This window comes from Suricata suricatta, chromosome 9, assembly GCF_006229205.1.
Source record: "Suricata suricatta isolate VVHF042 chromosome 9, meerkat_22Aug2017_6uvM2_HiC, whole genome shotgun sequence".
In the NCBI taxonomy this organism is placed as follows: domain Eukaryota; kingdom Metazoa; phylum Chordata; class Mammalia; order Carnivora; family Herpestidae; genus Suricata; species Suricata suricatta.
In genome coordinates, this window is record NC_043708.1 from 38,730,339 (window position 1) to 38,746,058 (window position 15,720).

General features: G+C 33.6%; 1 protein-coding gene across 1 annotated transcript in view; it reads right to left on the bottom strand.

The window, feature by feature from the left end:
- LRRC9 (leucine rich repeat containing 9) overlaps window positions 1-15,720 on the bottom strand; it is a 110,886-nt gene that overhangs the window by 12,151 nt on the left and 83,015 nt on the right. Inside the window, exons 27-29 of the mRNA XM_029952182.1 lie at window positions 12,537-12,673; window positions 7,745-7,962; window positions 3,096-3,164 (exon numbers count right to left, since the gene is read on the bottom strand). Coding sequence (XP_029808042.1) covers window positions 3,096-3,164; window positions 7,745-7,962; window positions 12,537-12,673 — 424 coding nt within the window. The remainder of the gene's footprint in view (window positions 1-3,095; window positions 3,165-7,744; window positions 7,963-12,536; window positions 12,674-15,720) is intronic.

The following is a 15,720-nucleotide window of genomic DNA, read 5'->3' on the forward strand; positions in this document are numbered from 1 at the left end:
ACAATGGTTATGAATTAATAACCATAGGTTAATTAATTGATAATAAAGCAAGAAAGAATATCCAATGGAAAAAGACAGCCTTCTTAACAAAAAGTTTGGGAAAACTGGACAGCTACATGCAAAAGAATGAAACTGGACCACTTTCTTACACCATACACAAAAATAAATCCAAAATGGATTAAAAACTTAAATGTGAGACCTGAAACAATAAACCTTACCATTTACAATGACATTGATGGAGCTAGAGAGTATACTGTGAAGTGAAATAAGTCAGAGAAAGATAAATACCACATGATTTCACTCATATGTGAAATTTAAGGAAAAAAATGAGCAAAGGGGTAAAAAGAGAGAGAAGTAAACCAATAAACAGACTCTTAATTATAGAGAACAATCAGATGGTTACCATAAGGGAGGTGGGTAGGGGAATGGGTTAAATAGGGGATTGGGGTTAAGGAGTGCACTTGTAATGAGCATCAGGTGATATATTTAATATTTAAGTGTGGAATCACTATATTGTACAACTGAAGCTAATATTATACTGTGTGTTAACTAAGTAGAATTCAAATAAAAACTTAAAACAAATAAAAGCTGAACCACAGAATCAGTATTATGCTAAAAATAGTTTTCATAATAATGTTAAATATGTTTTAAAAAGAAAATTCCAAGAAACTAAAAGACAATAATTAAGGATTGGACTTAGTGAAATGAAAAACAAATAAACCAATTGAATAATCCAAAACATGGTTCTTTGAAGGTTTTAATACAATAGACAAATTTTTATCATGACTTATCAAGAAATAAAAGATAAAAAGTAAAAAATCAATAAATTCAGGTATAAAAAAAGGGAACAAAACACAAATATAGAGGACATTTAAAAATTTAGAAGAGTTACATAGCAATACATTTAAAATTTATAAAAAATGACAAGTATGGAAGAATATAACTTCTCAATACTGACTTTTGAAGAAATAGAAAACACGACTAGATTTATAGCCATTGAAGAATTTGAATACCTAGTTTAAAATCTAACTTCAAAAAATATTGAGTCCATATTCTTTTAGAGATAAGATGTAATTATCTTTCAAGGAAGAAATGAGTGAAATTTTTCTTATATAAGCTAATTCTTAGACTAGCAGAAGAGAGAGAGCTCCTAGTTAAGTTTATGAGGCAAGAACAACCTTGATGAATTTAAAAGCGCATAAGAAGATAAATATAGAATAACTTTACTTATTTCCTTAAATACAGATATACTACATGAAATCTTGGCAAATTGAATCTATCAAAGTATAGAACATGACCAAATAGAATTTAGCCCCAGCTTAATGACAGTTTAACGCTGGTGTGTCTTAATGTCATATATGTATTAACAGAATAAAAAGAAAGACTGAATAGCCAAACAGTCAAAATCCAATGACCATTCATGATATAAACAGGTAGAAAACTGGAATTAGGAAGGAGCTTCCTTGGGAGTCCCTGGGAGGCTCAGTTGGTTGAGCGTCTGACTCTTGGTTTCAACTTAGGTGATGATCTCATGGTTCCTGAGTTGGAGCCCTGCCTTGAGCTCCACGCTAATGGTGGGGAGCCTGCTTAGGATTCTCTGTCTCTTCCTCTCTTGCTGCCCCTCCCCCATGTGCACTGTCTCAAAAAAAATAAATAAACTTTAAAAAAGGAGCTTCATTAAAATGTTGAAGATTATTTACCCAAAATGTATAACAAACTAATATTTAATAGTGACAACTTAGAAGCATTTCTTGAAGTCAGTAACCTACTATCAGTGCTTTTGTTCAACACCGTAGTAGAGGTCCTAAGAAAAGGAAATAAAAAACATAAGGATTGGAAATAAATAATAGTCATTATTTGTAGATAATATGATAGTCTACAGAGAAAATCCTACAAAATTTACAACCCATTAGAACTAAAAAGAAAGTTCAACAAGGTTCCTGGACGAAGAGTAACATGCAAAAATTAGAACCATGCAAAAATCAGAATTGCTGTACTCCAGCCACAAATAATTAGAAACATGTAAAAAGAATTGTTCAATAGCTATTAAAACAACAGAATAAGTCAAACCACAGATGGTTAAAACTTTTAGGAGAAAACTATAAATTTTATTGAAGAATGTAAAATAAATGTAGGGACATTCATGCTTATGAATGGGAAGCCTAAATACTACAAATATTAGGGAAGACTGCTTATTATTACTTCTTTCTTGGTGGAAATAGCTCTATGATGTGGCACTAAGGGGATCTCTCAACCCCTTCACTCTTTCACCAAGAGATGCAGAGTGACTTAATTGATAAACCTGGGAAGATTAAACTGGGCATGTTTAGCTCTTGTCTTTCCTGTCTTGGGAAGGAATTTATTGCTAGGAAAATGCCCTCTCTTTCTCCAACAGAGGCTCTCTTCATATGTGGAAAGAATTCACTCAAGTGTTTCCTGTTACCAGGTGATCTTGATTGCTGGGCTCTGTTAGCATGCCTATTTGGCTTTCTCATGAAGCTAAGCAAAATATTTTCACCTCTCTATCTGCCATGTCATATTTGTCAGTTTGTTCAGATGCTAGGTAAATAAAAGTGCTACCTATTTAATGCCTCCAAAGCCTCCAACAGGAAAAATGGCAAATTTCTCCCCAAATTAATGTATATATTCAATGCAATTCCAGTTAAAATGTCTATAAGACTCATATAACTTCAAAAGCTGTTTCCTTAAACTCCTAGGAAGTGTCAAGGGCCAAGAACAGACAAGACAGTGAAGGAAGAAAAAGAGGAGAAGGAGGAAAAGAAGGAATATTGCAAATGCTTACTCTCCTAGACACCACAATTTAATATAAAACTTTAATAATTAACACAGTATAATATTGGTACAGGGATTGACAATAGTCCAATGAATACAACACAGAATCCGGAAACAGATCCTTTTACATATGACAATGGCAGATTATATTATAAGCAGTTGTAATAGGACAGTAGTCAATAAATTGTGCTTACATAACTGTCTATACATATGGAAACATATAAAAAATTCTTACATATAAAAATTAATTGTATATAGCTATAAGTAAATTAATTGATAAATTAGAAAAATAACATACTCACTGGATTGCCATAAACTGTAAGCTCTCTGAGAGAAGAGATACCATCAAGTTTTTCCAGTTCTGCCATATCCTGTTCCAAAGTTAATCAGTAAGTTATTATTTGGTTGGATTCAAGTCTTCAAATATACACTAATTTGTAGTAATCATATTGTTGTTGAATTGGAGTGTTGAATTGCAGCTAGCTCATGGCTGAATTCTCCAAAGTGAGCTTGAGTGAGAAATTCTGTAAGTTGACTAAGGACATATCCATGTACAGTTAATTCCAAATGCATGATTGGTAAAGATGATATTCTAATATGGGAAATAGACCATCAGCAGCACTTACAAGAAAAGACCCCATTTCTTCTCAGAGAAGTTATGATCTAAGGCTGAGATTATAGTTGGTTAATTCCCCAGAGGATTGACCCAGAAGTGTGGAAAAGAAGGTGAATTCAGTCTAAATAATTCTAAACACAATCTTAACCGTAAAGGCACATATGATATTGAGTGGACTGCATCCTCATATATTTTCTGGGAGAATTTATAGTTGGAAAACTATTTTTCTAGTTGAATGGCTTGTTTTCCCTATGGATGGGATTATTTATTATTGTCTATTTAACATTGGTGAAACTTTGTGAGTACATTTTAATTTTGTAAAATTATTTTTATAGGCTATTTCTGTAAAAATCTAGGCAACAAACTCTTCAGTTTGCTGCTAGTTTATAGTAATAAAATGAAGTTAGTGATATGTTCCTATTCGTATTTGGATTGACAAGTAGACATAGCCAATTCATTTACTAAATTTAGACCTACTTTAGGCCATTTGGAAGTGGAATTTGACTACAATGACTGATCTTTACAATTTTGATATTAGAAGTATCATAAATTTAGGAGGATTTTGGACAAGCTCTCACAGTCAATTATCTTAGCCAAAAGACCAAGAAGCGATTGACAATCAATTATCTATAGAGATATTATGTATTTGACCCACAGGTAATTCCTATCTGTGGAACCAAAGCCTGATTGGAAAGCATAGAAATGTGAAAAGTCTTTTCTAAATCATTTTCTCTAATGAAACAGAGTATAATAGTATTTAGTAGTGAAGTATTTCTAATCAAAATGTCTTCTCATGGGAATATTAATATAAGAAGCAGAGTGTTAAATTTGTGGATGATAATGGTGCTATAAAGAGACATCAAGAAAACTAATATGCTTATAATTGGGAAAGAGGACTAATGGCTTCCCATTTTCATATTTATTTATTTATTTACTTAATGTTTTTTTAATTTTTGAAAGAGTGAGTATGAGTGGGGGAGGTGCAGAAAGAGAGGGGGACAGAGGATCCGAAGCAGGCTCGGAGCTGACCGCAGAAAGCCTGATGCAGGACTTGAAGTCATGAACCATGAGATCATGCCCTGAGCTGCAGTGAGATGCTCAGTTGACTGAGCCACCCATGTACCCTGGCCCATGTATTTTTTAAATTTTTTTTGTGCACAGGACAGAAAACTGCCTGCATGTGCTATGTCCACCTTTGGGCCTGTCCCATTTTTAATGGAGGGAATTTTTTACAACAATGTGTTGTACTTAGTACTGGCTCAAAAAAAAGCCAATCGGTAAATTTTCAGGAATTATGTAAAATGGTGTTTTAGCTTGAATTTGGTCAGAAGGGAAGAAATTATACCATAGAAACTGACAATGCTGTTGATCAGGACTTTTTCCCCCTGGAAGCCAGCTGTTAAATGTTAACCAGGACACCAATGGTTGTTATCTTTGGAGTATTTTTTCAGGATAAACACTTAATGGCAATCATGGTAATAGCTTAGTTAGGTAGCAGCTAGTCAGGCTTAGATTGGGGCCTTTTTTTAGGGCAAGAAATAGCAATGGACTATTTCCTGGAGTCATTTCCAGCTTCAGGTGATTACTGAGATGTTTTTTTTTTTTGTTTTGTTTTATTTTTTAATTTTTTTGGGTGTTTTTTTTAAATTTATTTTTGAGAGACAGAGACAGTGCGAGCAGTGGAGGGTCAGAGAGGGAGGGACACACAGAATCTGAAGCAGGCTCCAGGCTCTGAGCTAGCTGTCAGCATAGAGCCCGATGCGGGGCTCAAACCCACGAACCGTGAGATCATGACCTGAGCCGAAGCCGGACACTTAACCGACTGAGCCACCCTGGTGTTCCGATTACTGAGATGTTTAAATGTAGACACAGTTATCTGATGCCAGATAGGGGAATCATTTAGACGCAGGATTCAAATAGGACTGTAAAGCTGAATTAAATAATTCACCTTTCAGTTGTGTTTCTGGCATTCTACTTGCAAAGGTAGGACTATAGGCAACAGTTTTTCCAAATCTACATTATGGATCATGATGACTAAGTGAAAAGCTTCACATGAGAATCTTTTTTTATCAAGGATACACAGTTTATGAAAGATTTTAAAGTAGGTTAATGTAGGGCTGCATATAACTTCATTTGAAGTGTTGTTTTCCAAATTTTCTAAGCCTTTTCCCTCCTATTCTAGAAGTCTTTATTAACCCAAGGGTTATAATCTGATTGCCCATTTGTAGAAATTAATGCTGGTGTCACCTACCCATGTTAGTATGAATCCAGAGGGAAAAATCTCTCCCCCAAAGAAAATTTGAATGGAGAGTTAAGAATTTTGAAGAAATAATATTTTTAGTAGAATTAAACAGAATCTCTCATTTAACTTTTTTACTCATCTCAGTTCATTTTTTCCAAGCTAAATGTGTGCTCATCTTAAGGTACTATAATATTGGTAGTTAGAATAGGTTTGATGGTATAATGATCAATATAAATTTTAGGAAAATACTTTTCAAGAATAAAAATAAACAAAGAGGACTGATCACTAAACAATCAATACACCTTCACTCATATATGATATATATACATATACTGATATAAGCATAAGTTCAGTATATATACATATACTGATATATGTATAAGTTCCCATGATTTATCCTATAGTTTGTCCATTAGCCTATATATTACATTTTGATAAAAAATAACCTTGACTTGGCATTATCCTGCTTGGGTTACTAGAGAGGAAGTTGTTACAACAGCAGATCTGCCATTCATTCATCTCTGTTAGGGATTTAGGAGGGTGGGGACATGGGGCTGGGATATTCCTGGGGAAAAAGCAGGTTATCTGGTCTAATCTCTTTGTTATGCTGGTAAATAGCTGTGCTGTCAAGTGAACCAATAATATTTACTAGAAAGAAGGTCCTTATATGTGAGATGCTTTTAGCAGTATCTTCCTGGTTAAGGACTGCTTACAGTAAAGAATCCTAAAACTATAGAATTGTCAGGCATGGCTCCCTATAAAATATCATGTAAGCTCAAGTATAAAGTGGATATATTTCATAAATAAAACATACCCTTGTTATAAGAGATCACTCACACAAAATCTCTCACACAAAATCTCACTTGGAGAGCTTATATTTCACTGTAAGCTAGACAGCATGTAGAAAGGATCTGAGAAGCCACAGTCATGTCCCAGATCCTGTGTATCCTTGAAATTATTATTAAAGCTTGATACTGGGTAAGGCCTGATTCATGTTAAGTCTGATATGACAATCCTTTGTGTCAGCTCAGTTGCTATCAATGGAAAGATTTCCACAAGGTTGCAATTTTCCCAGTTTAGATTTCCTCTGAATAAAGCTTTGCAAGAATGCTTGCCAGTTTGGAAGGCTTTTCTCAGATGAATGTTGTTTGAACCTTGATAAAAGTAGTTGTATGCCATCTTCCTCTGTATGTAGATTTCCTAGTTGCTATGTAGAAAAGGACAGTGTTCATAATTTCCTCCTAGCCTTGAACAGGCTTCTATATCACTATAGAAAAGACTTTCTGAACTCTACCAAGTAGAGCCACAAATATTGATTACATACTTACTATGTACTAGGCACCATAGAGTGATAAAATGTGGACAAGATATACTTGGTCTCTGCTCTTGGCTGACAATCCACATTTCACTTTGTCTTTGAGACTGTCTTAGAGGTATTGTGGGAAAAATAGTAAAATTGGTAAGAGGGAGGTTAAGAGATCATCACCAACGCACTGAGAGAAATGTTAGGGCTGTATTAAGTTATGTATATACCTTCGACCCTCTTATCTGCATACTATGTCAGGCGAGAGTCTGGGCAGGCTCATTGGGACAGTGTCTGTTGGAAAAAGGTTGAATTCTGGACAGGTAAAACTAAAGCAGTACCTCACATAAGGAAGACTTGAATTAGTAGAGATGGAACATTAAAGTCAGGTTATCAGGAATTGATTCAAATGTCAAGTAGATCAAGAACATATGCCAAGTTTAAAGAGCCAGAGGAAGTCTGGGATTGATGTGGAAATAAATAAGTTGGAACAAGAGCAGTCAAGAACAGAAGAGATCTTTTAGAGAGGACTGCTGGAGGAGCATTAGAACATATACAGCTAACTTTTTTTTAGGTGGATTCATGTGGGGTTGGTTGGGTTTATAAATCTAGAAGCAAAGTGGGCATCTTTGCATCACAGACTATTTATAGGTCTCTGCTTCATGGAGTACTTACATGGCATGAATATGATAAATAACACAGTAGCAAAGTTTTCACTGATGTGTTTGGAAGCTTTATGTACAGAGGAGTTAAGTCCTGTAATTTCATAAGAAAAAACAAAATATGTTACCTGGATTTTATTATATCCTAGGAAGAGTTTCTCAAGTTTTACCAAAGACTGTAATTTGCTCAGCTCTCGTAGTCTGTTTTCTTCCAGATGAAGTGCCAATAGTGAGCTTGGTTTGGCAAAGGCACTATCATTAAATGCTCTGATGCGGTTATGGTCCACTACCAATTCCTGAAGGACTACTAAATTGTCAAGTCCTTCAATTTGACTGATTTCATTCCCTGAAGAAAGATAAGTTATGATCTGTCAAACGAGCCCAAACTTTCTTAATAAAAGGTTACCTATCTTCACTTAAATATTTCTTATCAAATGATTTTTTAACAATTATTAAAAGGACATATTTCCAAGGAGAAATGGAAATGTACTTTATAGGAATGTAGCACCATCATCAAATAATATTTGCTAAAATTTCTTTACATTTGAGAGATCAAGATGTGATGTATACAATGTGCTGAACTGACCCAATCTGTCTGTTCAGTAATTAAGCGCTAAAGTAGTCGGTATTGACAAAAGTAGGTGTATACAAGTGCTGCAGAAGATAGCTTCTTGAGTATATCTGATTTTTCTAATGGGTATTCAAGTAGGTATATCTGATTTTTTTTTAAATAAATGAATTTGTTGTATTGTTAAATTGGAAGAATAAACCTTAATTAAGCTGTTCTTTCTTTCTCAACATATTTTTGCACCACAGCCACATTAAAAAATTAAAAATGAATTAAACATTACCTTCTACAAACTCTCAATCCTTTCTCTATAACCCATTATTTCTCTTGACTGTAGCAATTGATAGCTTGTAAGTATTAATAATAATGATAATTAATGAGAAGAGGATCTTTGAGTTGACAAAATGCTTTTAAATGTGTTTTATAGTAGATTCTCAAAATAGGACAGGGAAAATATTATCATTTTTAATAATCAGAAAACTGACAAGTCAGTGACTTGCACAGGGACATAAAAGTGGCAACACTAGGCCTGACCTAGACCCTTTACATTTTAAGCTCAGTGATGCTTCTACTATGCCACACTATATTTTATTCACTATTCATCCTCCTTGTTTGTTATGGGTTGAATTGTGACATCCTCGCCCCTGCCCCTGCCAAATTTGTATGTGGAAGTGGCTCTATTTGGGGGTAGGGTCTTTAAAAGGTAACTATGGTAAAATAAGGTCATTGGGGTGGGCTCTCATCCATTATGTCTGGTGTCCTTATAAGAAATTAGGACACGGACGCACATAAGGGAAGGGTATCTGAAAAGAAGCCATCTAAAAGCCAAAAAGAGAGGCCTTCAGAAGTAACCAACCCTGCTGACATCTTGATCTTGATCTTGGCCTTCTAGTTGCTAGAACTGTGAGGAAATAAACATGTTATTTGAGCCATCCATTCTGTGGTGCTTTGTCATAAGTAGCCCTAGCAAACTAATATATGACTGAACATATGATCCCATGATCTTGGAATTCTTCTTCTTGAAATGTAACATATTTCATCGAGTTTAAGACCACATCAGTTGTCAAGGTGTATTAGTATTTTATGTATACTAAGAAAGAACAAAACTTGGTTAGGTAAACTATGACATGGTATCAATTAATACAAAGTCAGATTTTAGATATGCTAAAAAATAAGAAGTAAGTGTCTCAGAATTGGTGAACTATGGTAAATTTGCTTTATTTTGTTCTGTTCTTTAGAGAAATTTATAACATCACAACCTTCAATAAAATTGTTCACAGAACTAAATCACAGACTTTGAAACTTTACCAGTGCCTTGTTTGTAAATGAAAAAAAGTTTATTTAAGTCAGATTGAGAAAAGTGGCTCAGTTGTGTTAATATATTACCTTCATGAAATTATGCATTTAGACTGTCACTTTTAATATTTTAAGGCCAGTGGTATAAAAATCATTATGGGATAGCTTCAAGTACTGAATAATGTCTGCCACAGCATACTTTTGGCCAGTATTTTGGCCAGTACTCATTTTAGAAGGTTCATTAAACATATTTAAAAGAGAAAACTCCAAAACTATGCTGAATGTGATTTCAGGGATCTTACATTTTTTTTTTTAACTAGGAACATTACCCATTGTTTGAAAAGCTCCCACTTATTCAACTAAATAGTTAAATTTTAGATAAATTTGACTCCTAATCCTTAAGATTCTAACTTGCTACCCTATAGCCTCACTCTACCCTTCCCCAAAGACTCACCTTCCCCATCTTCTTGCAAATTTAACACAACAGGTGAAAGGTTGGTTCATAAGCTGTCTCTCGAAGACCCTAGCCAGGCCTCAGCTTATCACTGCTTTTATTTGTGTACTTCTCTAAACAGCTTTTGCCATCTTCTCTCTTTAGATTCATCTCAGAATCATCTCCTCCTATTCAGTCTTCAACCTAACTCACCATTTTATAAACCTCCAAATATGCTCATAACTTGACTATCCATCTTCTGACCTCTTACCTTATTTTTAGGGACAAGCTTCTCAATTATGCAGCCTCTATCTGTTGTCTTCCCTGCCCATCCAACCACTTCCCTCTACATTGTTTTCACTTTGATTTTTGCTCTTTGCAGGTTTACAACTGTTATCTACTGATGATTACCAATGCTTTCTTTTTGTTTAATCCAATTTTCTACATTCAATATTTTTTTCAAAGATCTTATTCTTCCCATCATTTGACTTTGAGGCTATTCATCTTTTCTTTTTCTGACATTTAGAGTCTCTATTTCTTGGGGCATCTGGCTGACTTAGTCAATAGAGCATGTGCCTCTTGATCACAGGGTCCTAAAGTCAAAACCCATGTTGGGTGTGGAGCCTACTTAAAATAAATGCCTAGGGTCTGTATTTCTTGGTTTTCTTTCAGTATTTGTTATATGACTGCTTTATTGGTTCTTAGTTCTCCAGCCTTCTTAATGCTGGGTCAGAGGGTTAGTGGGATGTATATATGGGGGGAGGTATCTCCACATCTCTTTTGGCCTTTTATTCTTTCTCTGTGTTTACTTCCTAAGTTACTTCCACCTGTCACCTCCTTTGTTATATTTTTTAGTCCTGACCTATGGTCCAGTACTACTGCTTGAAAAAGTTTCCATTTTTACATCTCAAATTGTCACAACACAACCTGATCATGCCTTACTGCAAATTAGCAGCCTTTGCCAATGACTTTATGTAGCTTTAGTACCTTCTTTTGGCCAATCTCCTAATAAAATCATGAAAACATGTTAAACTCCTTATAAACATGTTTTCATCTTCTTATATATCTAATTTGTCACTAAATCCTAATATCTTCTTTTAAAATGCATTTTGGAATCACCTTTTACTCACCATTCTCACTGATACCACTCTAGGTCAGACCCTTATTATGTCTTATGTGCATAGAAAATAAGTATGTCAGGAGTCTGACAGAGCTGTGTTTGACTCTGTACTATACCGTTCACTGGTGCAAACTTAGGTAAATTATTTAACCCCACTGAGATTCAATGTCTATTTTTGCAAAATGCATATAAAACTATTTACCATGTTGAATTGCTGTGTGGGTTTTATGAGATAATCTATGCAAACAAATACTTTGCCTAATGAACCAATAAATGGTAGCCATTGTTGTCAAACTCAACTGCCTCACCTCCTACATAAGGCTGCTCCACTCCGATTTGCCATGCTAGACACAGCAAGAGAACATATTCCCCTTTTATATTATTAGATTAAAATAAACTTTCTGGGGCTAGGTTGCTTGCTTTTTTTTTCTTTTTTGTACATCAGTGTATCTGAAAAAAATCTGTTACAGTTGTTCTCAGTTTCTTGTTCTTTTAAGGCTAAGTCTCCATGGTCTTGACACAACTCACAAGCACCTTTGATAGGCAAAAAGATGCATTAAATTTTTTAAAATATGGTCTAGAAAAGCCCATCTTTCAGAAAAAAGTTACCATACGCAGATCAACTATAGGGCTATTTCTCCACATGTCTAAATGATGAATCCTCCAAACTTTCTTCAATGTCATTAAATAGTTATTGTTAGACTAATGTTTCAAACTGTTTTTTCTAATTCTACTTTTCTAAAGATTTACAACTCTTACCCATTTTCAATTGCAAAATGAGCATTATACTTCAAATTGATCATGTTTAGAAGCTTTATAACTCTCTCAGAGAACTGCATACTCTGTTTTTCTCATGTTGGTCCCTTACCAAGTGTGGGTCCATAGACACCACAGTTGTGCTTTTGTGACTTTTCTCTCCACTATGTGCAAAACTCTTGGTCTTGTTCACCTTCCATCTAAATTCTATCAATCTTTCAGAGTCCCATATATGTTTCAATTTCTCTTTCCTAAACTTATGGCACTTAAATTAGTAATGCATAGTTACTCAGAACTGATTCATTTTTCTTTCAGTGTATCTCCACAGGGACATCTTAAACTACTTTTGAGCAACAATCTTAGTTATATATAATTACAATAATATTGTGCTTCTGTATATTTCTTAGTACTTAGCCCAATTCTGGGTTTAATAATTACTTGTGAATTTCTCACTGGTTACTTTCTATTGTTTTTTTTTAACTGAACATGATAAAGAAGTAAATTATGATGTAATACCATATATAGCCCTAGAACATTGCATTTTCTAGGGCTACAGATCCAATATTCTCTAGCTCTAGAATATTGCATTTACATTATTTATGTAAATCATCCAAGAAAAACCCATTAGTGATTACTAAAATATTTTTAATCTGTTTTAAGTAAATGTTTATGCTAATATTTGCTTATTAAAACAGGATTATCAAATCAATTTTTAATAATAAGCACCCTGATAGTGTTGCTACTCACCTTGTAGAAAGAGGAATTTTAAATTTCTCAGTCTGTTAAGCTGTAGTTGAATTAAATTACCAATTCCATTATAGCCCAAATGAAGAACTTCTAAACTATGCATTATTGGAGGCAAATTTTCACTGTTTGTTGTATCTCTGAAACAGATATTTTAGTTTGAGCCCATAAACTTAGTTTCAAACAAGCTATATCATAAAAAGTCTGATATGTAATTACTATAAGTTGAAGTTGACGGTCATGGTAGGGGGCACTTGTGGGGAGAAGCACTGGGTGTTATATGGAAACCAATTTGACAATAAACTATTAAAAAAATAAAAAAAATTTACTAGTATATTAGAATTAAATATTACCTTTGTATTTTATATAAGAATCAATGTTTATTCTTAAACTAAAAACTATCTTTATATAGTAAAGACAAAGTACAGAAAGAGTTACTTGAAATGAAAAGCAAATGCCTGCATAATCAAGCAAGAAAAAAAAATGCATTCAGATTAGGAAAGAATAAGTATAACTGTATGCTCAGAGGACATGATTTTATATTTAGAAAATCCTAAGTAATCCACCAAAACTCTATTATTGCACTAATAAATGAGTTCAGCAAGATCACAGGTTAAAAATTATATTTAAAAAGTAAATGTCTACATATCATCGATAAACTGAGCATGAAATTACAAATTTTACTCACAATAGAATAAGACAGAACAAAATACATCAGAAGAAATTTAACAAAATCAGCATAAATGTATACACAGAAAACTACAAGACATTGCTGAGATAAATTAAAGATCTATATAAGTGGAAAAATATTCTATATTCATTGATTAGAAGACTCAGTGTTACTAAAATGGCAGTTTCCCCCCAAATAATCAATAGATTCAATGTAATCTCCATCAAAAGTCTGACAGATTTCTCCCCCTAGATAAAATCCATGTTATCCTAATATGGTTATTTATAAGGAAATATAAAGAACTCAGAATATCCAAAATAATCTTTAAAAAGAACAAAGTTGGAGGGTTATAATCTATGATACCAAAACTTTTAATTTGCAGTAATTAAACCAGTCTGGTACTAGCAAAAGGACAGACAGAGCAATGGAATATAATTTAGAGTTCAGGAGTAAACTCTTACACTTATGGTGAATTGATTTTCAACAAAGGTAACGACAATTCAATGGGAAGAAGGATGGCATTTTATTTATTTTTAATTTAGTCAATTTTGGGTATGGGGGAGAGAGAGCACACACACACATGCATGGGCAAGGGATGAGGGTGAGAGAGAGTCATAAGCAGGGTCCATGCCCAGTGCAGAGCCTGATGTGGGGCTCAAAATTACGTGTGAGATCATGACCTGAGCCGAAATCAAAGTTATTCATTTAACTGACTGAGTCACCCACATGCCCCAAGGGTAGTACTTTAGACAAATAGATATCCCTATGTAAAAAGATAAATTTAGAACTAACATTTTACCTCATACCACACAAAAATGTATGAAAAATGTGTCCTGAATGTAGGAGAAAAAACAAACTTTTTTGAATAAAACATGAGAAAATCTTTTTGTGACCTTAGATTAGACAGGGAGTTTTTAGATACAACACCAAAATCACTATCTGTAGGAGATAAAGTTGGTAAGTTAGACTTTATCAAAATTTAAATTCCTTTGAAAAACACCATTTAAGAAAATGAAAAAACAAGCCATTGACAGAAAATACTTATAAATCAAGAAGATACCATTTCAAATCCACTAGGATGGTTATAATAAAAAAGACAATAACAAGTATTGGTGAGAATGTGCAGAAATTAGAATCCTAATAAACTGTTTTCAGTAATGTGAAATGGTGCAACCACTTTGGAAAAATAGTTTTGGTGTTTTCTTAAAAAGTTAAACATTAAATTGCTATGTGACCCAGAATTTCATTTCTTGGTTTCTACCCAAGAGAAAACAGTGCTCGCAAATACATCTACACAAATGTTTCAGCAGCATTATGAATATTACCCTCAAAGTGTAAATAATCCAAATGTCCATCAACTGTTGAACGGATTAACGTCATATGGCATAGCCATACAATCGAATACCTAACATATTCAGCCATAGAAAGAAATAAACTATGAATACATGCTGAACCTCAGAAACATTATGCTAAGTATAAGAAGTCAGATACAAAAGACCACATATTATATGATTCTATTTATAGGAAATGTCTAGAATAAATGCAACTCTATAGAAAATGGATTAGTGGTTTCTTAGAGCTAGAGGTGGGGAAGGGAACTGACTGCAAATGGACATGATGGATCTCCTGGTGTGTGATGGAAATGTTCTAAAAGTATGTTGTGGTAATAGTTGCACAATTGTAAACTTAGTAATAGTTACACACTTAAAATGAATGATATGGTATGTAAACTGTATTTCAGCAAACTGTTGAAAAATACGAATAGTCCCCAATATAAATGATGTGAATAAATGAAATGTACACTTAAGTTTTGATCAAACTAGCCTCAAACTGGAAACAACCCAAATGCTCATCAACAATAAATGAATAAAAGAAATAAGATTATTCTGGTGATTTTTCTATCTATACTCTCCATATTTTTTTTTTTTGCTCTCACAGATTAACAAATGCTTATATTGTCTTTGATCCTAAATAAATCCTAAAATAGTTTAAAAAACACAAAAAATGGATAAGTGACTGTCATATAATCTATATAATGGTATATAATGCAACAGTAAAATGAAATGAATTACTGACACTTGCAACAACATAGATGAATCTCAAAAGAATTATGCCAAGTGAAGGAAGCCAGATACAAAAGACTCCTTACTATATTGTTGTAGTCATATGAAATTTTATAAAAAAGCAAAATTATAGTGATAGGAAGCAGATCAATAGTTGTTTCCAGGGCCTAGGGTGTGTGTGTGTAGGTTATAAAAAGATGTAAGTTTCTGGGATGGGAATAGTTTGTACATTAATTGTAGTAATGTTTATGTGACTGAATACATTTGTCAAAAACCAAGAAACTGTACACTTAAATTGGTGAGTTTTATTATATGTAAATTATACTTTGATAAAGGTAGATGAAAAGATTAGGATTGTTCTTCATTAGGATAACTGGAATGAAAGTACTCTGTCTTGGAGATCTCTCTCTATATATCAACTATCTATCTATCTATCTATCTATCTATCTATCTA